The 23,334-nt window shown below is 39.5% G+C and overlaps 1 protein-coding gene across 1 annotated transcript in view; it reads right to left on the reverse strand.

Annotated features, from left to right (window-relative positions):
- Nucleotides 1-4,287: 4,287 nt before the first annotated feature.
- Nucleotides 4,288-23,334, reverse strand: part of trim67 (tripartite motif containing 67) — a 45,460-nt gene continuing 26,413 nt past the window's right edge. The window contains exons 4-11 of the mRNA XM_028606092.1: nt 21,095-21,205; nt 17,620-17,773; nt 12,877-13,040; nt 12,324-12,462; nt 10,502-10,626; nt 9,161-9,339; nt 5,260-5,422; nt 4,288-4,989 (exon numbers count right to left, since the gene is read on the reverse strand). Coding sequence (XP_028461893.1) covers nt 4,942-4,989; nt 5,260-5,422; nt 9,161-9,339; nt 10,502-10,626; nt 12,324-12,462; nt 12,877-13,040; nt 17,620-17,773; nt 21,095-21,205 — 1,083 coding nt within the window. The 3' untranslated portion in view covers nt 4,288-4,941. The remainder of the gene's footprint in view (nt 4,990-5,259; nt 5,423-9,160; nt 9,340-10,501; nt 10,627-12,323; nt 12,463-12,876; nt 13,041-17,619; nt 17,774-21,094; nt 21,206-23,334) is intronic.

The following is a 23,334-nucleotide window of genomic DNA, read 5'->3' on the forward strand; positions in this document are numbered from 1 at the left end:
AAAAAACAATGTACACAAAAGTAAAGTTCTGGCAGACATTTTCATAAAGAAACACACATGAGAAAGTAGTTTCTCTCCCTTTTATAAACCCTTACTGTATGTACATGACTTCTTCTTCGTGCTAGTTGTAAACATTACAGATATTTTACAGAGAAACAGTTTTTAATTTTGTTAAAGGGAAAACCTAAACAAAATGATGGCTTCTGAACAATGATGATGCGAAACAAGAGGTGTGATCTGGCAGTGTGCGGCTGGGTGAGGTCACAACTTCTCACACCGTTTTCTTGAAGCAGCTTTTGTTATTTATACATTTCAAAAAAGTAAGAGCATGAGGAAATATGAAGCCTATCTGCAGCACATTGTTTCAAGCTGTAAGCAAATCTAATGTGTGTGTGTGTGTGTGTGTGTGTGTGTGTGTGTGTGTGTGTGTGTGTGTGTGTGTGTGTGTGTGTGTGTGTGTGTGTGTGTGTGTGTGTGTGTGTGTGTGTGTGTGTGTGTGTGTGTGTGTGTGTGTGTGTGTGTGTGTGTGTGTGTGTGTGTGTGTGTGTGTGTGTGTGTGACCCAGCAACCCTTGGAAATCAATCAATTTGTGTGTGTATAAGTAGCCATTCACTCTTATACTTAACAACTTCAAGAGGGCAATATACAAAAGAAAATAAATATGTAATTAAATATATTTACATACTTTATAGAGTACATAAATCTGCCATTCTTTTAAGTTAAATAGCTAACAGCAATGACATGCTTTTCTCCCCAGCACCATATCTTGAAGTTAAATTAAATCTCACATTCATGGGTGTGTAAGGGTGGGGGTAAAGGGACATGCCATACAAGCATTCTTACAATACCATATCTAGACAGGAGTGACTACAATGTGACTCATTTTAAATGTGATTTCTGCCATATAAAGTATTGTTTTGATATTCATTTAAAAAAAAAAAAAAAAAAAAAAAAAAAGCGAAAGGATAACCTCATTTTACCCGATATGCTGTCTGAACCTCTGTCTGACTGTCTGAACCTCCACCTAACACCTTTAGCTTTTATCCCCTCCAGTCATGATTTCCTCTGCACCATTTTGACATCCACACAACCCACAGACATGTAACCCCAAATCATCCAGACTTTCAGACAAAGCCCCTCTGGTTATATGATAGATGTTGCTCGTGGCCTTAAAATCTATTCCTAGTAATGGCACAGTCAACTTCGGGGGCGGATTTTGTCCTCTGGTGTGGTAGGACGATCAGAGGGTAAGGCTGAGCAGAGCAGCCAAAAAGCCTCACATGATGCAAATGCAAACTTTAAGTGGAAAGCTGGAAGTCTGGACGTCAGGAGAAATTCCCCTTTGGCAGATTGTTAGATATTCGCTTTCTGGGTCGGGGGGGAAACTAGTTCACATCCTGACTTTGAGAATAATGCTGCATTCATGTCAAGCAGGAAGTATCGTAAACCTGGGTGCTAGTTTCAGCTGGTAGACCATACACAGAATGCCAAATGAAATATATAAAAAAAAAAAAGCTTTCTATTTGATTTCATGGCCTGAATAATTAGAAGCACTGAAATGCTTAATTAAACCTGCAACAATTTTTTTTTTGGCACTTTGGTAGCAACCGAAACAGCTGTAGTAACATTGACATCACCTTTTAAGTAAATATGGTAAACTTGTTAGCAAACCGTTGCTTATTTTTACACATCCAACAGACAAGGAGCAACATTAGCTTAAAATTTGAGTTGTGTTTTTGGCCAAAAAGACAAATCTAAGTACAATATTTGCTCTCCCTTTTAGCTCTGCTTTTGGTCCCCACCAACTACTCATAGATATCTGGTTCTTTAGCTGCTAAATGCTCCACTATGTTCACTAGCTAGTCGCTAAATGTGTCTGTCTGTCGGTTTATTGCTCGACAGGAAGCGTACAGTGGGAATGTTGGCCTGCTGCCTCTGAAAACAATGATATGAGACCATCAGAGTTAATCAAAACAGTCAAATTAAAAGCCAGAAAACCAAAACAATGAGCTGAAAGAGGCTAAAACGCTCCAAACTGCAGGGTTTGGTGATTATTATCTGGCTACATGATACGAGTGATTCACATTACAGTTAGTCATTAGATCCATGGTTAATAAAATATAAATGTAAAACAATCTTTACCACATATATTTGAATGCAGCTGTAAATGCAAAAAGCCAGTTAGAGCTTTTTGCAGACTTAAATAGGAGAATAATATACCTGCAGTTTGCTGTTCTCGGATGTACATTTTATAAATTATAAATATTGTAGGTAACAGCTTTGATTTAATAAATAAATGCATTAAGTAAAACATACTAAAATTGAAAGATATCTTATTATACTACTCTGATGCTCTACAGTTAAATATATTCTTTAAAAAAAAAAATACAGGCTAACACATTGTATAATGTCCCTGCTGTTGTATTGAAAGTAGACCTCACTAATTCAAGTAAGAAATACCTCCTTTAATTCATAGTGTTTCTGTCCAGTCACCTGGCATATTTAAAGTGTGTGTTGAACTGAGAATTTAAAAGAATACAGGTGTCGTAAGTAACATGTAATTGCTGCCTTCACTCATAATAATTTGTATACCTTCATAAAAACTTGTAAAAATGTAAATGACTGATATTTTATGTCCCTGATTAAATGTTTGAATATCATGAGATAGTTTATGATTCGACTTATAGTAAGAAATGTAACTCTCACACCTCGTCAGACAAAATGTTTGCTGACATTATTCAAAGTCAGCTGTTAGAGGTATGGCTGACATGAAGCAGGCTTAGTTCATGAATCCTGTTGTTGCCACCATCCACCAGCAGAGGGCGAGCTGTCGTAGCAGTTGGCTTTAACATGACTCCATTGCAAAGACACTAAGACAGTACACTATTTACAATACCAGCTTCAGATATTTTGTAAACTTGTTCGACGCTTAATCCATGCTTAATATCACACGTCATAATCATAACTCACATGTCAGTATTTACATTTGTTTGTGGATTTCCGTTCACACATGAACCCAATCTATGTATTGGCAGGTGTGTCTCATAACTTCTTTCTTTCTCACACAACATTATAGGGAATAGAGATATTTCAGATATTGTATTAAAGATGAAATTAATTCATTTAAAATCAATCTTCTCCATCCTCTGCTGCATTAGAGGTGAAATACACATGGGTAATGTAATTTAAAACCTCTTGTATCTGTAGTCACAGTGGTTTGGTTGGATTTTTGAAGCTACTGCTCTACAGGCTGCCGTATCCAATACCTGATGGGAAATGTTAACAGCAGACGTAGCTTTACCTGATGTGACTTTTCAAGATCGTTTTCAGTACGACACATTGAGGGTGCCTGAAAGAGATTCTACAGAGAGACTGAGTGATGAGCACAGAATGAAATTTCCATGAGACAACTGCACTTTTCTCATCTACTTTTGATGTATTCTAGTAGCTGTTGGGTCTTATGAAACAAAAACAGAAAAAAAGGCTTCGGCTCAGTTCCATTTCATTTTCTAAACTTTTTAACGCTCAAGGTGAAAACGTTTCCTCATGAGACAGGGTGAATCCAGAGCCTGGGAGAGGATGCAGGGAAAACATCAAGGCAGGAAATGCTCCTGCAGGCAATTAATCAACCGTGTTCCCTCCTCGCTTTGACTAATTCAACAGGACAAGGTGCAAACTGTTTGCACACTATTTTATAGTGTTGGCAACCACATTTACACAAGCCCCCCCCACATTGTATTAAACACTGCAGGCATATTTTAACCTCTAACCTCACTGGCATGCCGGTGGTTTAGGTATTACCAGCTTATGCTGCGCAGCCAAATCTTCATAAAGTTTACAGCTTAGGCTGAATGTTAGGAACTGTTTATAACATGAGGAACAAGTACATTTCTGAATGGTGCAGCTATAAAGACATGGAGTCGTGGGTTTGATTATTTTATCAAACCACTGACTGCACGCCATGAAATGCACCTCAATGAATTTACACACTTAATTACAAAATAAAGCCCTCACATGCCTTGCACATCCATCTCATTACTGAAAAAATGAAATGGAATCAAGCCCGATCCTGACCTCAGTGTGTAAACCTTAGTCAAAAGCACCAAATGATCTCTACACCACGTTGCATGCAATAGAGAAAAAAGGAAAATGGAGAATGCAGGGCTGTTGGAGCCACAACTGGGGAAAAAGTATAGCTTTTAAATATTCATGAGTGAAACATCCCACAGTGCCTATGCAACTCTGACAAAACACTTTCTTCATTTAGTCTTACCTCATGAGCTGTAAGGACACCTAAGAGAGAAGCAAAGCAACAATAAGCACTGCCGAATTGTTTTTCCCCTGGCCTCCCGAGATCACCTTGTTGTCGTGGACTTTGAAAACCGATTGCAATGTTGTTTTCTGACGGTAGATCTTAAATGTAGTCAATACAAGCTCTGAAAATCTCAAAATAGAGAAAAAGTATGACTGTTGATGATCGTTTTACTGCACAGTTTGGGAATCTTCATCGATTCTGTCGGAGTGAGAGGGTCAATTAGTTTAGTCTCAGGCCGCAAGGAGAACTTTCAGGCTGTATTTTTCCTTTTTGTTAAAATCACTGGGTGGCACACGCTGGAACAATAACATAAATGACGTTAGTATCCTGAAGTTCACGGGGATATGAAACAAGTGTGGCAATCCACAATAACTTCAGTCATCTCTGTTGTGACGTCCACACGCTTCAATCATTGTATTTATAGACAATTATAAGCCCGATTTTATTCCTTCGTCCCAAATGATAAGAGCAGGGTTTCACATTGAAGTGTATTCGAAACAAAGGGCACCTTGGGGAGGATGGGAGACGGGTAAATCCCGAATAAGGTGACCGGTAAAGTTCCACGCGGACTACTAATGACATCGATGGTTGCTATCCAGGGAACGCTCGGAGCAAGGAAGGTGTTCCTACTGTTTGGTATTCTTTGGCAACTCCAGGCCTGTCAGTAAGGTCGCCTGAAAGAGACAAACAGAGCAGATCATCAGTGAGTGAGACTGAGGACAGACTGTGAAGAGATCAAGGTACAAGAGAACGCAACGCTGCAACTTTTTTTTGCTTCAGTGCTCTTTGACGCTAAGACTAGTACCGTCGGCTCTGGTAACAACACACAGGTACATTCATCCCAGTTTGCTCATTAATGCAATCGCTATCGGAGGACGTACACACAGAAAATACACGCTGCAGAACACACATAACTACACACACACACAAACACACACACTGACCTGCACGTTTCTGTTGAGGCTGACGGCGGGAACAAAGACCCCCTCTAGGTTCTCGAAGGCAGTCGGTCCATGCTGCTGCTTGTTGACGTAGAAAGTCAGTGTGTGTTTGGTTAGATCCAGCAGGATGCCCACAGTCGAGCCCTTAGTGATGCCTCCCTCCGCCCTACACACACACACACACACACACACACACACACACACACACACACACATAGATAAAACATACTTTTGTGGTATATATATATAAAGTGAAATTGAGAAAGGGTAACTACAGTATATACACAAGCGACTGTTTTATATATTTTTCATGAAACTGATAGTCAAAATGATTTGTCAGTGGACAAGATGCATGAATATGAATACATTTTACTGTCTGCAACATTGACAATACAATAGAACATGTCTGGTAACATTGAAACAGGGAGACTGACTCACTGATTTCATGTAAATATTCAAGAAATCCTCTCTTCTCTTCTGTCTTTTTATTCTTCCATTCTTTCCCTGCAACTTGTTAAAAAGAAGCTTGAACTGCAGCTTGCATTCACAAGTGGATCAAACTCCACTCAAGATGTTTAAAATATTCATGTTTCATTCTACATATGCCAATAAGGTGGCATGTGCTTGAAAGATAAAGTAAAGCATTAAAAATTAAAATCCCAGTCAGTGATTTAGTTTTTTTTCATCATTTGTGTCATCAAGTCATCAAGTCTTGAGCTCCATTTGTTTTTACAAGGCAAGCCAGATTCATTTATAGAGCACAAAAAAACTGAATGTACTTTACATTATAAAACAAAACATTAAGCATATGCCAGAAAATAAAACCAATCAAGACAACTACAATTTTAATAAGCTCATCAAAACTCCTGCTCGGGAATTCAGACTACATCATCGCAGTCTAATCTATGTGGGTAAGGTGACAAAAATGGACACTTAATGTTTCTCTATCCTGAAAGAGAGATACGGTGCGACTGAAATTGTGTTTTTGCTTAGAAGCTAACATGAAAACACCTCTATACATGCGAGCAGCCACGTTTCAAGCCCATAATGCCCGTCTCAGGACCGGGCTGACAGAGTCGGTGCTCTGAGAGAGACGAAGAAATCAATATGCGGTAAATAACACCATGAAACACAGACATGAAATGATTAACGACATGAAAGCAAATGGCACAGTGAACAAATCTGTGGTCCGGATGGGCTGAGGAAGAGGAAGATGAGTAAAGTCAGAGGTTTTGCATTGTTACTGTGAGGAGTCACTGTTTTCTTGTGAAGAATAGACATTCTTTCTTGTAAATAAATGTTTAATGAGGGTTGGATAGTATCGTTGTGACACTGAGAGAGATGGTGCAGAGAGATGTTTTGACGTTTCCTGCAGGCTGCAGTCTTCTTCTTCTACTGCTCTCTGGTGTGTTTGTTAGTCAGTAATGTTACTATTGGATGAGCCCCGGGGGCCCTCTGTCATCCTGTGTATGTATCATTATCGTGTGTGGGTGGGTGTGTGTGTGTGTGTGTGCGTGCATGCATGTGTGCGTGCGTGCGCGCGCGTGTGTGTGTGTGAGATTCAACGCAGAACACATAATGATGAATGGAAGAAGAGTCTCTGCCTCCTTCTGTTCTTATTGACATACACATGCTGTTTATACATAAAGATGAGTACCACTTTCTAATAAGCCATACAAGTTTAAAAGTTGGAACCAACTGGCTAATTTACATGTAAATACATTATTTATTAAGTTTTAACACATCAATAAATACAACTTTTGAATTGCAAGGTTGTGGGGAAAAAAAACCTCAGCCAGACTTGATGAATTAATTTAGTGAGCTAACTCTTACGACTAATATTAATAACTGTAGCTTATTATAAAGCGAGTCAAATATGAATTAAGAAGTGTGCATTCAGCTCACTTAACAATAAATCTGCAGTCACAAATGTTAGAGTTATTAACAAAAGGGGGTATTCCACTTACTAAAAATGTATCCTGTTTCATTTAGAAATGTTTGTGTTTTGAATAAATTGATTTTGGTCTGACTTTTTCAAACTGGTAATTCAAAAAGTGTTGTTATAAATGGTTATTATTTGCATCATTGATTTATCATGGACAAAGCTCAGATTAAAAGTTTGTTCTTGACCTTCGAAATAACGTAATAAAACATTCTTAACACTCAGTAGCTGTTTTCGAGCTTTTAACTCCAAGACACACACACACACTCACATACACACACACAATTTCACATTATGAAGAACCTTTTAATCTCTGAAGACTAAATTATATTTGCATGATATCATTAATCCTTTCAGCACAGCTGTGAAAACATCTGACACACACACAGATAAAACGTACATTTGTGGTATATATATATATATACTGTATATATATATATATAAAGTGAAAGTGAGGAAGTGTAACTACAGTATATACATAAGCGACTCTTTTATATATTTTTCATGAAACTGATTTGTCAGTGGACAAGATGCATAAATATGAATACATTTTACTGTCCGTAACATTAACAATACAACATGTCTGGTAACATTGAAACAGGGAGACCGACTCACTGACTTCATGCAAATATTCAAGAAATCCTCTCTTCTCTTCTGTCTTTTTATTCTTCCATTCTTTCCCTGCAACTCGTTAAAAAGAAGTTTGAACTGCAGCTTGCATTCACAAGTGGATCAAACTCCACTCAAGATGTTTAAAATATTCATGTTTCATTCTACATATGCCAATAAGGTGGCATGTGCTTGAAAGATAAAGTACAGCATTAAAAATTGAAATCCCATAGTTGGTGATTTAGATTTTTTTCATCATTTGTGTTAATAAAGTCTTGAGCTCTATTTGTTTTTACAAGGCAAGGTATACACAATCTTAAACACAATCTTCCTCAGCCGATGGAGTTGTGCAAATGTAGATGTTTAACACTTTTTTTTATTTCTATTTCTTGCCTGTGTTGGCTTAAAAATTGAGATCCGAAAGATTTTAAGAGAGAACTCCTTAAAGTGCACAGATAAAACAAAATATGCAATTTCCAGAACAGGCGGACCTTTCCAACGTTCACATTGAGTATCTAGTTTTCCCTCAGAACCCCCTAAAAAGTATGCATTAATAGTAAGTCAAAATCAGCTACTCAGTGTTCTCCACCCATGATTGGAAGAACACACAAACTAAACACTTAAATAACAAAACTTTAAGTAATTGAACATTGACATACACTTAGGTTTTGGTTACTTCCATCCAAGTCACACCAATGGCCTTTAAGAACGCAAACAGTATCGTAGACTGATATAAGTATACAGTATAGCAGTGTTGGGAAAGTTCACTTTCTAAATGAACTAGTTCAAAGTTCAGTTCACAAATTTTAAAATGAACTAGTTCAGTTCATAGTTCATGCTTAAAAGTTTTGAACTAAGTTCACAGTTCCAAAAATGAACTAGTTCATAGTTCTTTTTTTCAGATTTTCTTTTTGAAAGCCGGCAAAGTTTGCAAAGAAATGTAAGATTTTTCCCATCCTCACCGACCTCACAATAAAACTTGTTTAAATGATCATACGACGCCTCCTTTCTGCTTCGTCGAGTCCACGCTGCTTTTTGTTTTGATGACGCATGCGGCGGTGCGACACTGGTGGCTGGGGTTGCCAGATTGGGTGTTTTTTCCGCTACATATTAAGGCCTGTTTAAGGTGTCTTTAAGCTGGGTTTTTGCCTGCAAGGCTCTATAGAAATCTGGTTAAACTGAGAGAGCGTGCCGTTCACAGACACCAGAATGAATGAGTTCCTAGTAACGTTCATCAGGCAGTAATACAGTACGTCCAGTTCACCTTCTCCCAAAATATGAACAAGTTCATGAACTATCGTTCAATGAACGCGTTTAGGCACAACACTGCAGTATAGTACTGTGTACACCTACCTGTTGGTGTGGGAGTTGTTGTGCATGAACCATGAGCGGTTGTTGTCCACATACATGGCCCACGCCTTGTCATCTTTCCCCAACATCATGTCCTTTATGGTGTTGATCCTCGCCACGCCAAACGCAGGGTCAGGGTGGTTGTCATAGCGATCAATTCGGACCTCCCAGTAGTGGATGCCCTGAGATTCAACAGGAAGTAGAATGAATGCTACTAATCGTGGTGTGGAAACTCACTTTGGTCACCCGTGCATCTCTTCTGACTCCATGCATGTTTGATATTATGAATACCAACTTTTTAGAGTCCCTTCCTTTAGATACAACAAGCTTAAGAACTCTTTTATACATCCGTCTATCCTGTTGCTAAACCAAAATCAGTTTTCTGCCAATTAAGATCTGGATCCGAGGATATCATGAAACGTGTTTCTTTGCCATGGCCGTGGACATGTCTTCATCTTTGTACTATATGTGTGATTGCTGTCTAGCTCTGTGTGTATTTTTATTTTAATTTCTTCTGTAACACTTTACTTGAAGGTATCTACATAAGAGTGACATGACAGTGTCATGAACACATGACACTGTCATGACACATGAACCCTAACCCTAACCCTAAAGGCCGTTTTATGGTCCTGCGGAGGCTCCACGCAGAGCTTTCGCCATAGTGGCCTGGTGTTTATACTTGTGCGCTGGTGTGTGCGTCAAGCCGGTATGTGTGTGTGTAGGGGGGGAGTGTGTGATAGAGGGAGAAGTGAGTGAGTGACGGCGATTAGCTTCGGTGCAAGTACCGACTCTAGAGTCCTACTGAGAGAAAAAAAGTGTGTCCCCTGTTCTTTCTGACCATGGTGACACATCTTTAGCAGGAAAAGTTAACCCTCTCCTTGATTTCATGTTGTTTATGGAGAAGGAGAACCAGGAAATGACCAGGGGGAAATGCAACGCTACCAAGCCACGGCCGAGCGACGTGTGTCGCTGCGACGTGTGGTTACATTTTTCGAGAGGTGCACGTCAGGCTACGGCGTAGGGTCCTGCGTAGACGCAGAGGGGTCTGCGGGGGAACGCTGTCGATTCTACACACAACCATAAAAAGGCCTTTACCCTAACTTGTCATGACAAAAACCGAATGACAATTAATGACAGAAGCGTTATGTCATAAACGTTTATGGCTTGTTTATAATGTTCATGACAAGGTCATGTCACTCTTATGTGAAGTGTAACCATTTCTTCTTTCGAGCGCAGCTGCTCGGGAACGCAAAATGAATTTCGGTGTGAACTGACCCAAAAGTTGTATCGTATGTTACATGAGAAATAAATCTATGTATAAAAAATCAATAAATGTGTGTTTACCTTGGAGAACGCAGCCGTTCCCAGCACCACGCGGTCATCGTAGCTGCTGCAGGACACGGTCTGGTTTTCATTGGTCAAAACAATGTCCCGATGAGCTGTGGTGGGGTCAAAGGTGAACCAAGCCACTGTAGGAAGGAAACAGCAGTCGGTCACGATGCCACATCCGCCTGCCAATCTTCATTTTTTTGAACCGAGTGTTATTAAGAAAGACAGAATAAGAAGTTCTGGAAGTCTGTGCCGCCATTCAGACAGCCAGTCACAAAACTACAAATCTACCCAAACCCTTGACCACAAGGAAACTGACCCTTACAAACTGGTTTCACACCTTTGTTTTCCAAAGGATACATTAATGTCATTTTACCAGCTCTGCATCATGTTGATGATGCTCATCAATCGTTTTTATACACATTCTGCTGCCACAGTGAGAAACAAAAAACCTGCTCAGTTTCTCATTATAAAAAGTATAACTCCCTGTTATGACATCTAATGTAATATTATAATAATAAAATATAATATTAACAACTGATTTTGCTATAAGAGATGTGTGTATATATAACAAGAAACATTCAAATGTTAAAATGAGAGAAATTATGACAAAAAGACAAATCAGCCAAAGCCTCCATAAACAGCAGATTCTACTATCCAAACACACACACACACACACACACACACACACACACACACACACACACACACACACACACACAGAAATGCGTCATGAATAAGTGGTGAAACATACACAAAAATAATTATACCATACATTTTAGAAATATACATCAATAACTATAGCTATAGGACGCTAGAGTCCTCGAGGAAAGAGAAGGAGGAGGCGATGAGGGGTGAGAGAAGAAAAAGAGGCGAGCTGGCAAAGAAAGACAGATGACAGAGAAAAAGAGGTAAGAGGGCGAGAGGGATGAACAGTTATCAGTCAGAAAACAGACCGCTCATTGTTGCTGTGGTTGGCAAAGTGAGACAGTGTCTCCCCCCTCCTCCCACTGTGGAAATGGAAGATTTTGTCATTGTCCCTGTTTTCTTTCCTTTTCATTTCTATGACTCCTTTCTCTTCCTTTCTTTTCTTTCTGTTCTTACATATTCTCCATTTTCCTTTCCTTCTCATTCTTTTCCCCTCCTACTTTTACTAATTTTCCTATTTTTCTTTTTTTTCTTATCCATTCTTTTCTCTTTGCTATACTTTTCTTTTCCATTCATTTCTTCCTTGTCCAATCCCTTTTTTCTGTTTCCTCTCTCTGTTCTGTCCTTTCATATCCCTTCCCTTCTCTTGTCTACTCCTCCCCTTTATTTTTATACTCTCTCCTTTCTCTTTCCTTCCCTTTACTTTACTCCCCTCTCCTTCCATTTTGTCTCCCTTTCTTTCCTTGCCCATTCTCTCTTTTCCATTATTTCTCCCTCATTTCCTTCTCTTTTTTTGCCCTCCTTTTCCATGTATTCCCTTACTTTTGCTATTTTTCTTTTCCTTCCATTTGCCTTAATCTCCTTTCCTTTCCCTCTTTCTCCCTTCCTTTCCTTCCTTTTACACACCACTATTCTCCTTTCTCCTCCTTACCTTTATGTTCTGCCATTCTCCTCCTCTCTCTTCAGTATCCTGTAGAAAGCACTATAGAGTTCTTATTCTTCTGCCTTTACCTTAAAAAACCCTCCAGATTCATCCCCTAATCTCTTGTCTCGTCAATTTTACACGCCACAAATTCATGTGTGATGAAACCTGTTTTATGAAGATCATCACAAACAAATAAAGAAAAAAAGAAAAACAAGGCCACCAAAGGACATTATTCTAAAGGAGACACAAATACACACTACCTACCGTCAGAGGTCTTGAGCACCACGGTCTTGCTGTACGGCCCCACACCGATGGCATTGTAGGCTTTCACCCTGGCATTGTACGAGCTGTTAAAATGAAGGCCGTCCACCGTACACACCGTCTCCTTCCCCACATACACCTCCTGAGGGGACACACACATTTCAGTAGCATCATTGCAAACGCAGATTAAGTGCATGTACATGTATGTTTGCTACTTAAACACATAAAACGTATACATGGACTAAAGGATTAGTAAAGACTCACACATTTAAAATGCATATTTACTCATGGCACACACACACACACACACACACACACACACACACACACACACACACACACACACACACACACACACACACACGACCATCTGGTTTTAGACAGTGTTGAGCAGCATGTGAATAATCAATAATAAAATAAAAGAGAAAGACGAGCTACAGAAGAGACATAATTTACTGCACTTCGGAATAGATTTCTGTCATAGTGTCAAGCCTTGTTCTCTGATTGACACACATTACATTATAACTCAGTGTGTGTGTTTTTGTGAGGCACCCACCCTGTACTGTCCTCCGTTGCCGTCGTCCAGCTCCAGGATGTAGCCCTCGATGGGGCTGACAGAGGGCGCAGCTACCCTCCAGGCCAGGGTGGCGCTGTTGTTCCTGGTGCAGCACTTCTCCAGCTGCAGGAGAGGAGCCGCCGGCACCGAGGGTCCAGACTCCACTGTGGGGAGACATAGATGGATGAGACGCAAAGATTGTAATTGGAGTGGGGGTGGGGGGAATAGGGGGGGGATAGGGGGAGAGATGGAGAACGGGTGGATGGATGAAGAGAAAAGGAAGACAAACATGGTGATGTCGTCAGCTGGCTGGTTTGCCTATAAACAAACTGATGGGAGAGAAAGAGGCGCTTTAAGAGGAGGAGCTTTAATTAATTAAATTTAAATAAAAAAATAAATAAAAAAGGTGAAAGAGCTCCGAGTTCATTTGCAGGGCAACAGCTGGGAATCAGCGGAGGCTTTAAGTAGGCCATGTGAGGACATTTAACACTTACAGAGGTGGCAGTGCTATTGGTGCATAGGGTTAGACCGATATAAGCTTCAAAGACTAATGCATATTGTGTAACTAAATCTTCCAGCAGCAATTATTTAAAGGTGCCCTGCCACATGTATTTCATTACTTTGTGGTAATGTCTGAAGTTCTACCATGGACTCTGTAAAAATTGTTGTGGAAAAAATGCCTTGGTTACCATGTTTTAAGCCATTCTGGCGTGGTATAGAAAGCCTGCAGGAAGACTCAGCTCGATTTGTGCCAGTTCTCATTAATATTTAACGAGCTAAGCGGCTTGACTCTTATTGGGTAACAGCTAGCCAATGAGAGCCTGGCTGTCAGCATCCTTTACCCATGATGACCCATTATGATGTCAGACTGACCAGCTTTTGTAATTGGCCTGATTTCTCTGCTTATTTCTTTTCAGTGGCTAGAGCTGACAGAGGAGGTAGCAGTTCATTTTCAAATTCACGACATAACACAAACACATATGGACCTAACATATTTCAAAAAATACAAATAAAAATGGTTTTGTGTGGCAGGGCACCTTTAAACACTATTTGGCTTATTTCTTACCTCCCAAAGGATATGTTTACATGTATTGAGATACTCCCAATTGAAAGACAGATTGATTCAAATTAGTTATAGTTTAAAGAAGAGCAGGATTCTCACATGGTTAAGAAAGCCAAGAAATGGAAGAACCAGCATATCAAATAAAACGTCTAATAAAAAGACATATCTGTCTAACCCTTGTGGTGATAAAACAAACTGCATTCCAAAAGGAGCTGAAAGAAACAACAGAAACACAGTAAAAAATAACCACTGAACACAGAAGTGGAGATGTCAGGCTTATTAAGTCTGTTTCATTCATCATTTCATCTGTTTCATTCATCGTTATCGGATCTTTCTAGACCAAAATAAGTAGGAGTAGCGAAGACACAGAGGAAAGGCAGCAGTCACAACAGAGGGAACAACATAGCAGGATCAACGTATAGTCAGTTTAACAATGTCTATATTTAAATTCATATTTTTCAAAGCATTTGTAGCCAAAGTAGTTCTTTGATTCATGCACAACCACAATATGATTGTGTTGTTAAATAAAGTATAACCTTTTTTTATTTTGAATTCATCTTGATACACTATATATATAATGTAATTTTATAATTTGTATTCATATTTGCAGCAGATTGTGTGTATGCTATGCTTGAAATCCATATATTACTAAAGATTTATTACATTACTTATATCTTAATGATTTATTTTATACAATAATTTAAATACAATAATCATTCTGACTTTTTCAGTTTGATATATTTTCTAAGTCAGGGGAAAAAAATGATGTTTAATACACATTTCCTCTGATTATATTTACATAAAAAGAATTTGGAACCAAATATAAGCACGGGAAACAGAGAAGTACTTTAGGCAACACATTTCTGTAACTTAATTGGAAACTTTGTGTTCCAGTGTTCCAGTGAAGGCAGCACTATTGTGCAGAGGTGCCATTCATTGGAAAGGAAAAACCATGCAGAGGTAAGAGCAGATAGACGCTGTGGGACAAAAAGACCAGCGAGTCTACAACCAGAATCGGGCGAGAGGGACGGGGAAGGAGTGACCAAATAAATTCAAGGAAGGGAAACAGAAGTTCACTGTGAAAAGTAGAGTCTCTGAAATACCTCCTGGGCTCTCTGTCTCCATTTCAGCCTCACCACTGCTTGCTGCTGCCTGCATTTGTTTCAATAACGGATTCTCCTGCACATCTGGAAATATGACGTTGGTTTGGATGTTTTAATACAAGAGCACATGGACAGAAGATGGCTTATAAAACAGCTGGAACTGGCAGTGAGACCAGTGGAGAGATTTAGATTGACTGCATTAGAAACATGACAAGAGGTCCAGATTCACTGAAGCAGTGAAGAGCGTGTGCTGTATTTCCATAAATCTCCACAGAACTGCGGGGAAAGATCTGGCTAGTCCACACAACAGAAAAACGTGCTCTGGTTTATTGGCATTTCTTTAAACCAATCACAATCGTCTTGGGCGGGGCTAAGCGCCAGACGAAGCGACCGTGCCTCTGCAAAATAGCCTCGGTAAGGAACTTGTTTTGGTGGAACATTTGCACGTAGGCAGGCGAGCTTTGGAATTAAAATGGCTTTTGAGTGTGTGATGAGAATTTAACTCAAAAAAAGATCATTTGATTGTCGGTTCTAGCTAGGAGGATGTTTCCCGAATCGACCAGAGTTAAGAATGCCAAAACAAAGAAAGCGGAAGGTGAGGGACACTTTCGGCCGAAAATGAGGGACATCCAGCGCCACCGGAACTATCCCGTAAATGAAACGCCATCGATAGAGACTAATGTATACTATTAAAACTAACTATTAAATCTGGTACTACTTACATGGGAAAAAGAGACAAACGTCTGAAGTGATTCTATTACAGTTTAGTTAGTTGAGTTTATAAGCAATTGTTGGTTTACAGAGGACACCAAGACTGATCCAGAGCAACTCCTTCAGTTCAGCAAATGATGGAGAATCATATGAATTCTTAACCAGAACACCTTCTACACTCTGTCGGATATCAAAGAATAAAACTTGAATAAATCAAATCAAATGGTGTATCTTGAAACTCTATCGCTCGATTCCGGATGATCAGTGGGATGTGAATGTGGGGAAAGTACAGATCGGTTTCATGTCGACAGCCTTAAAGAAATGTAAAGTGCAAAGAATAATGACATTATTTGGTATTTTAGCGAGGCTGAATCCACATCTGCAACCCTAACCTTAACACCTGATTTTTGCTGCCTCAGTGGAGCAGTATAAAAATAAAACATGCATAGTGCCGATTACATATTTAATGTACATAAACAACATCTGGGTAATCTCTGAGACTAACAGCGGAAAAGGACGCTGTGTTTACTCATGCACGCCAAGTGGTTGCTGGGTAGCAACAGCCAATGAATAGCTAATCAGTTGTGTACATTGTTGTACATCTTGAAGAAACCTCGGAAGGGAAGAGCGAAAAAAACAACTAAATGTGTTTATTGGTTGTAAAATATATAATTAAAAGGCTTTTGTTCTTGCTTCAGGTCAAGGATGTCTGTGTATGTTTATGCATGTCAAGTTGATTTATACATAGAGCCTGTTTAAAGGGCACTCCACTGATTTTACACATGAAGTATAGTTTACTCATCACGAGGAGTACTACTCCACCTCTGACAGCAGCTTTATTAAGTCTTCTGTGGCTCAGGAGGAAGCTGATAAAATATAACCCATGGATGTTTACAAAAACAATTACTTAATGACAAAAAAAATGTAATATAAACTATTATTGCATAATGGTCTAACCGCAATATTTTTTAAGTATTGCTGTTTAACCACAATTAATTGCCAATATTCGCTACTAAGATCCTAAGGGCTATGACTGATGGTACTTATCAGTTTTATGTTTGTTTAAGAAAAAATATGCAATGTTTTATGATAATAAAGAGGCGTGGTATACTTGTGTTATTACATTATCTGGATCACATAACAGTGATATAACCAAAAGATGTATCCTGAGATTCATTCAGAAGTTTAATTTGTCTGAAAAATATGTTTATGTTTATTATTTCTGAGACAACTAATTGTACGTTAAAATTTGGAATTGTTACAGCTCTTATATAGAGTCTATAAAATCCTATAGTCATGACTCAAATGTAGTTCTAAAAGGGGTCCTGAAAGCCGCCAATTGAATATAATGGCGTTTTTCCATTACATGGTACCTGCTCGACTCGCCTCGCCTCTACTCGCCTTGACTCGACGCACTGTGCGTCCGTTTTCCATTGCAGATTTTAGTACCGCCTCAGCGTGGCCGGTCATCATAGCAACGCTGCAGTAAACTGCCGTGACCTAACGCGACACACACACACACAGAACGTCGAAGGTGTGTTGTTGTTGCCACAGCCAGAAGGCAAATTTTGTTTCAAATGAAGCTGGAGGCAGCAAAAATTTAAAAAAAAACACAGCAGGCTAAACTGTTTTAAAATGGCGGGTTTGTTCAGGACACCTCCCTCTGTCGCTTTCACGTCACCTTTTGGTATCGCCTCAGCTCGCTTGGAACCTCGACTGAGGTGGTACTAAAAATAGTACCTGTTGGCAGGTACCAGGTACTTTTTTTCGTAATGGAAAACCAAAAAAGGCAAGTAGAGTCGAGGCGAGTCGAGCGGGTACCATGTAATGGAAAAGCGCCATAAGTGTGTGCTTTTGTGTGTCTACCTTTGCTCTGGCAGAAGTCCAGCTGCAGGATGGTCTGGAGCAGCGAGTCGGTGTTGAGGGTGAGGTCAAACTCAGGGCCTACTTTTGGCTCCAGGGCGCCTTTCACCCACTGGTCCTGAGACGATGTCACCCGCTTGATCAGTGCATCGGAGATCTGCACACACATACATAGACAAGTTAAAGGTGTAGAAAAGGTAAACACATACGTGGAATGAGAGCATACAGTATGTATTCAATATCTCCATTTATGCTCGCAGGGCTGTGACACCCACCCTGCATACAGAACAGCCTCACTGTTCTTGGATCAGTTCCACTAGCCTGGCTTTATTACATTATGTCTGACAAGCGAAAGGAGGCACACATTAGTGCCGTTCAAATATTTAAGGCTATGAATTAGACCCCTCTTCTGCTAGTAAAAGCTTCACTGCCTCAGGAAAAAAAAGCTAAGTGAATACATTACATTAAACTACACTGAACGGCGAAAAATGTGATGCTATCTTTTTGGAAACAGGAGCAGAGTATTTAGAAAATCATCCTCGAGCATTACAACGTAAATTGCTTTATCTGGCATGATTTTTTTAAATTCAGAGTACAAATGTTCCTAAACTCTGATATCCACCTCTGATTCCTTAAGAGACTCTATTTAGGATAAGGCATTGGCAACCATAAAGAACCACGTAATCAATACATCATAAAATATTCAGATGAAATGAAAACAGGGAAAGGGGGATGTCTGTGTGTGTGTGTGTGTGTGTGTGTGTGTGTGTGTGTGTGTGTGTGTGTGTGTGTGTGCGTGTGTGTGTGTGTCCCTAAGGAGTGTCTTTGATCTTTATTTCATCTCTCCCTCTCACCTTATTTTATTTCTCTCCTGCTATCTCTCTCGAGATAGAGAATTCATAACCAGAATCAGAGACATTAGAATTGCGTCTTTTATCATTCAATAGAAATCAGGACAGCCATAAATGTAGCTAAGGGGATGGAGAAGTTTAAAAGACAATCTGTTCTTCAGGTTTTTGCTTCCTGTATACTTCTTTATTTCTTCTTCTTTGCCATTTAACCCTTGGTATTGCCTGTTTGGGGTCCTACACAATAGTGTTGTCGAAATATATAGACTTTCAATACATGATACATACATTGAGTCTGAATTAGAGCTGCAACGATTAGTTGACATAAACATACTTGGCAACTATTTTGATAATCAATAAATCGTTAAAAGTAATTTTTCATCTAAAAATGGCAGAAAAGGCTATTTTTAGCCTCTTACACATTACGTTTTCCTGCTTTTCTCTGTTTTATAGGATATTAAACAGCCAAAACAAGACATTTAAAGACATCACCTCGGACCAAACGATTGATCGATTATCTAGAAAGCAATCGGCAGATTTAATGAAAATGTCCAAAATCCAGAGCAAGTAAAAATCATTTGTATTTAACCATGTTTTAAAGCTGACATGAAGCTGATAAAACAATGTTAAGTGTATTGCTTGACCCCAGGCACCAAACAGAACATTAAACCTACACTATAACTCTTACAAGCAGGTGCACATGTCACGTGTATTTGACCTTTCTCAGTTTGACCTAACATGCACAGATCAATAACTATTGATCAGCCATTGAGCATCTGAGCCTGCTGATAATGAAACATGTCGGGGCAATCGAAAACCGATCAGCTTCTGTATTAGTAAAGCGAATCAGATCCATCCTGTGTTGGTGTGTGTGTTTGTCCAGGACTGCATGTGTGTTGTTATTCTCTGACTGTGCAGTGTTTTTAGCTGCGCTGGCTTCACAAACATCAGAGGCTCCCTGTAAAGCTGATTTCTCGTCTTACGCTCAAAGGAACTAAGTTCCAGGCTTCCTTGTTCCTTTCAACTTTCAATTTCAATTTTTGGTGGTAAATACTTTAGAAATGTTTTTTTTTTTTTTTTTAAATGTACAGTAAGACCCCCTACTGTGTCCTGCCTCGTGTATGATCTCTGAAACTTAAGTCTTGAACTACTGAAGTAGTTTCAAAAGAGAAGACTGCTGTTTGTTTATATTTTTCATGATGATCAGCAATTCCCCTGAAGACACTAAAACCAAGAATGAATTTATTTTGCCACAACCTAATATGCCTCTGTTCCAGAACTCCAGTTATTGTTGTTTTATATCATTTTTTTAGATTTTAGTATCTTCAGGGACATTGTTAATAATAAACAGATAAAAACATCCTTATCCTTAAATAGCCTTTAATTTGAATTCTTGAAAGAACTGAAGGATTGAATGTTCCCTTTTGAGCTGAGAAAATTATCCAAAAACCTTGTGTTACACAATCTTTTTAACCCATTGGACTATCTGATGAATGGTTCGGCATAAAATGCAGTTATTAGATGGTCCAATGGGTTGAACAGATTTTAGCTTGTGAAAAGTTGACATTTTGGAGATGCATGTTTTGTACTTTGCTACTTAAAGCTATAGTGCGTTAGCCTAGAAATCTAGACGCACCCTAGCGGCAGCCAGGGGGGTCTAGGCACTTTCCATTGACTTGCGAGCTGGAAAAACCAAACTCTAGTCAGGCCAATCACATCGTGTATAGATTCGGTGGGCGGGGCTTATGGCTGCTGCTGCTGCTGGGAACAGCGGTCTTCTGGAAGACTTGGACTTAAGCTTTTCTTTGAGAAAAGAACAAAGAACGGCACAGAAATCATTCTTTAAAAAGGAAGATGTGTTCGGAGTTTTGCCGACCGGATACGGCAAAAGTTTAATCTATCAACTAGCTCCGCTACCTTCTTCGTTGCTCTGCCTGGTTGTAGCGCTATCCTATTACGTGCAGAGAGAATCTGAAAGACAACCGTTTATCCCGCCCCTCGGATCGAGCTCCGTCAATGGTGAGTTCCCAGACCCTACATCTGGATGTGGGTCTGGCTTGTCAGGCTAATAGTGCGTAGTTTCTGTCTCCCCCATGAGGAATTCTAAGTAATGACAACAACATTGTCGGCGTCCACATGATACAAGCCTTCCGTGACCGCGCACCACCACCACCTCCCCCCTCCTCCACGCAGTTGCTGGTAGCCAAGGAGGACACGGAGGATTAAAAAAACATGATGGACTCTTCAGAAGAGGTCATTATCTTCACTCGAGTTTCTGCGCAGGAAACTCACCGCCACAATCTTCTGAACGTAGCCATACTGAGAAATACAGAGAGAGTTGTGTGGAGCTGATAGTCTTAATTAGCTTTGTAGCAACTCATTTGGCAACGGCTTGAATATAACAAACGTTTATTAATTTCAAAAAGTTACACTCTAAAGCTTTAAGTATTGAAAGCTTCAAAACCTACGGGCAAAATGTGAAACCTAAATGACTAACTGAAATGATTTACTTTATCTGGATGCGATAACTTTCTTTTCTTTATCCAGTTGCTATGTGAGGAAAAACACTAAGATACGTACAACTCTTGATAAAATCTCATCAAGACATACACACACTGTAGGTCAGATACCTGGAGGAATCCACTGGGATCGTTCTCTTTGAGGACTTCCAGGCAGTACTCCATCATGCCAGTGGTCTGACGTAGCTTCATGGTGCAGTGTGTGATCTGGTCACGCACCACCTGAGACAAAGGCAGATCAGAGAAATGAGTTGTTAAAAGCTATGTTATAGAGCAGAACTTCTGTCATGTTGTCAATGCTTTTAAGCTTCAAAAAGCCAATTATGAGACTATGGACCCCTTTGGGACAACTTTGTTCATGTTGAACTTAAGTGCAGGGAGAGCAAAGGACTTGTAGAAAATTCAGCCGTTTTTCGAGCCACATTTTCTACAAACAAGCAGTCTTAATATATACTTCAAAACTACTCCTTGAACCCAGTGCCAGTCAGATCTGTTTGGCACTGGGTGGTTAATAAAATACCAAATGTGCCAACAGCAACTAATGAAAACATTTTATACACAGCTTGTCATGGCTGAATCCAAGTAGAAAAGGTTATCTGGTGTCGGGCTGCCAACACTTACAAGCTGTAAAGATATGAAATCAGAGTTTATCACAGCATCCCTACCACCAGCTGTTGTTTGATTATTAGCTGATCGAGATTCAACATCATACTGACCGCCATATATGTCGCCTGCACCCCATTTAACCTGGACTCACAGCCCTCGCCAAAAGGGCCGACCAAATGGAGCACAGCCAACAAAAAAAAGTAACTAAAGGGGCAGAAGCTAGTGGACTTACTGTCCAAAAGGCAGGCAGAGTTCAAAAAACTAAATGCAGGCAAAGGACTCAAACGCTATGGCTAGGATTGCTCAAAAGATGATGTGGAGGTGGAAATGGGTAATAAACTTGGAGCCCACGAAAACTGTCGGAAAAAGCCTTCCCAAGTAGGCTTGTAACAATTATTACATAATTGTCTAATCGCATTTTTTTTTTACATAATCACCGTTTCTTTGTTTAACCGCAATTAATTGCTAACATTAGCTAAAGTCGTAAGGGGTATGATTGTTGATGGTAATTGTCTGTTTTATGTTCATTTAAGAAAAAAATACATGTTTTATGATAATAACGAGGCGCAGTTTACTTCATAGGCTGTGTACCTGTGTTACTACATTATCTGAGTCACATAACAGTGATATAATTCATTCAAAACTTGAATTTGTTTGAAAAACTGAAAGAGACAATAATGTCGTTAATCGCAATTATTTCTGAGACAATAAATTGTACAGTAAAATTTGGAATTGTTACAGCTCTATTCCCAAGTTGTTCAGCAATAACACAAAGACAAAAGGATAAAAACGTCGAAAAATTAGGAAATTCAGTGTGCTAACATGTGACAAATGCAGGCTTCTAATAGCATTGAGAGAACACAGGACAAAAAGCTTGGACCGGCAGCATGTTGTTATATACTAGGAGTGTAATGGGGATCAGGTGTGCGGATGGGTGTGGATCAGGTGATGGGACCTGGCTGGAACAACAGGTGAGTTAGTGGCTGGCAGGCAAAACAGAAATTCAAAACGGTCTGCCAGCATGAATGTATATTTACCCATTTGGAAGACATCTTTCAAAATCCCATACTATTCCTGGCACACTATCACCGGTAGGTACCTTCTTTCAACATGTTTCACTTCAGAGATTTTACAGAAACACATTATCAGACAGCCATTACCAGATTAATATGACTTTTTTTCCCTCTCTCTAGCTCTTTGAAAGCTGCTCTCCTTTTTATTCTCACACACACAAACACACACACAGACAGACATCACATGGTATCTGCTGGCTGAACTCTGAGCAGCAGGGAAATGAGATTTGGACGGGTGTCACAGCCAGTCGTTTGAGGCTAATTGAAACTCAGCGAACAGTCACCGCCTTATTAGCCTTTTGTTTACATTTAATAATACCTGCACTAGATTTCAGCTGATCAGATAGCTTTGTCTGCTCAAAGCGCACCTAATACATGTATATAATATGTACTGTACATATATGTATATGCGTGTGACAGATACATCAACTTTTCAATAGTTATGCAAGAGATTAGACAGAAAATGTCTTTCTATGTTGGGTGAATCCTGGATAATTAATTACACCGTTAACCAATGGCCGTCTAAATGAATCAAAGAGTAAATTGGACTAAGTCTTGGAATTAAGCCCCTCCTTTATCCGATGGTTAATGAGATCACAGTTAATTATTCACCTGTCAACTGCTTTATAAAATGAAATATGAAGAGCATGAAGAGTCAACTGTAAGAGGATC

The sequence above is a fragment of the Perca flavescens genome, chromosome 18, assembly GCF_004354835.1.
Source record: "Perca flavescens isolate YP-PL-M2 chromosome 18, PFLA_1.0, whole genome shotgun sequence".
Classification (NCBI taxonomy): Eukaryota; Metazoa; Chordata; class Actinopteri; order Perciformes; family Percidae; genus Perca; species Perca flavescens.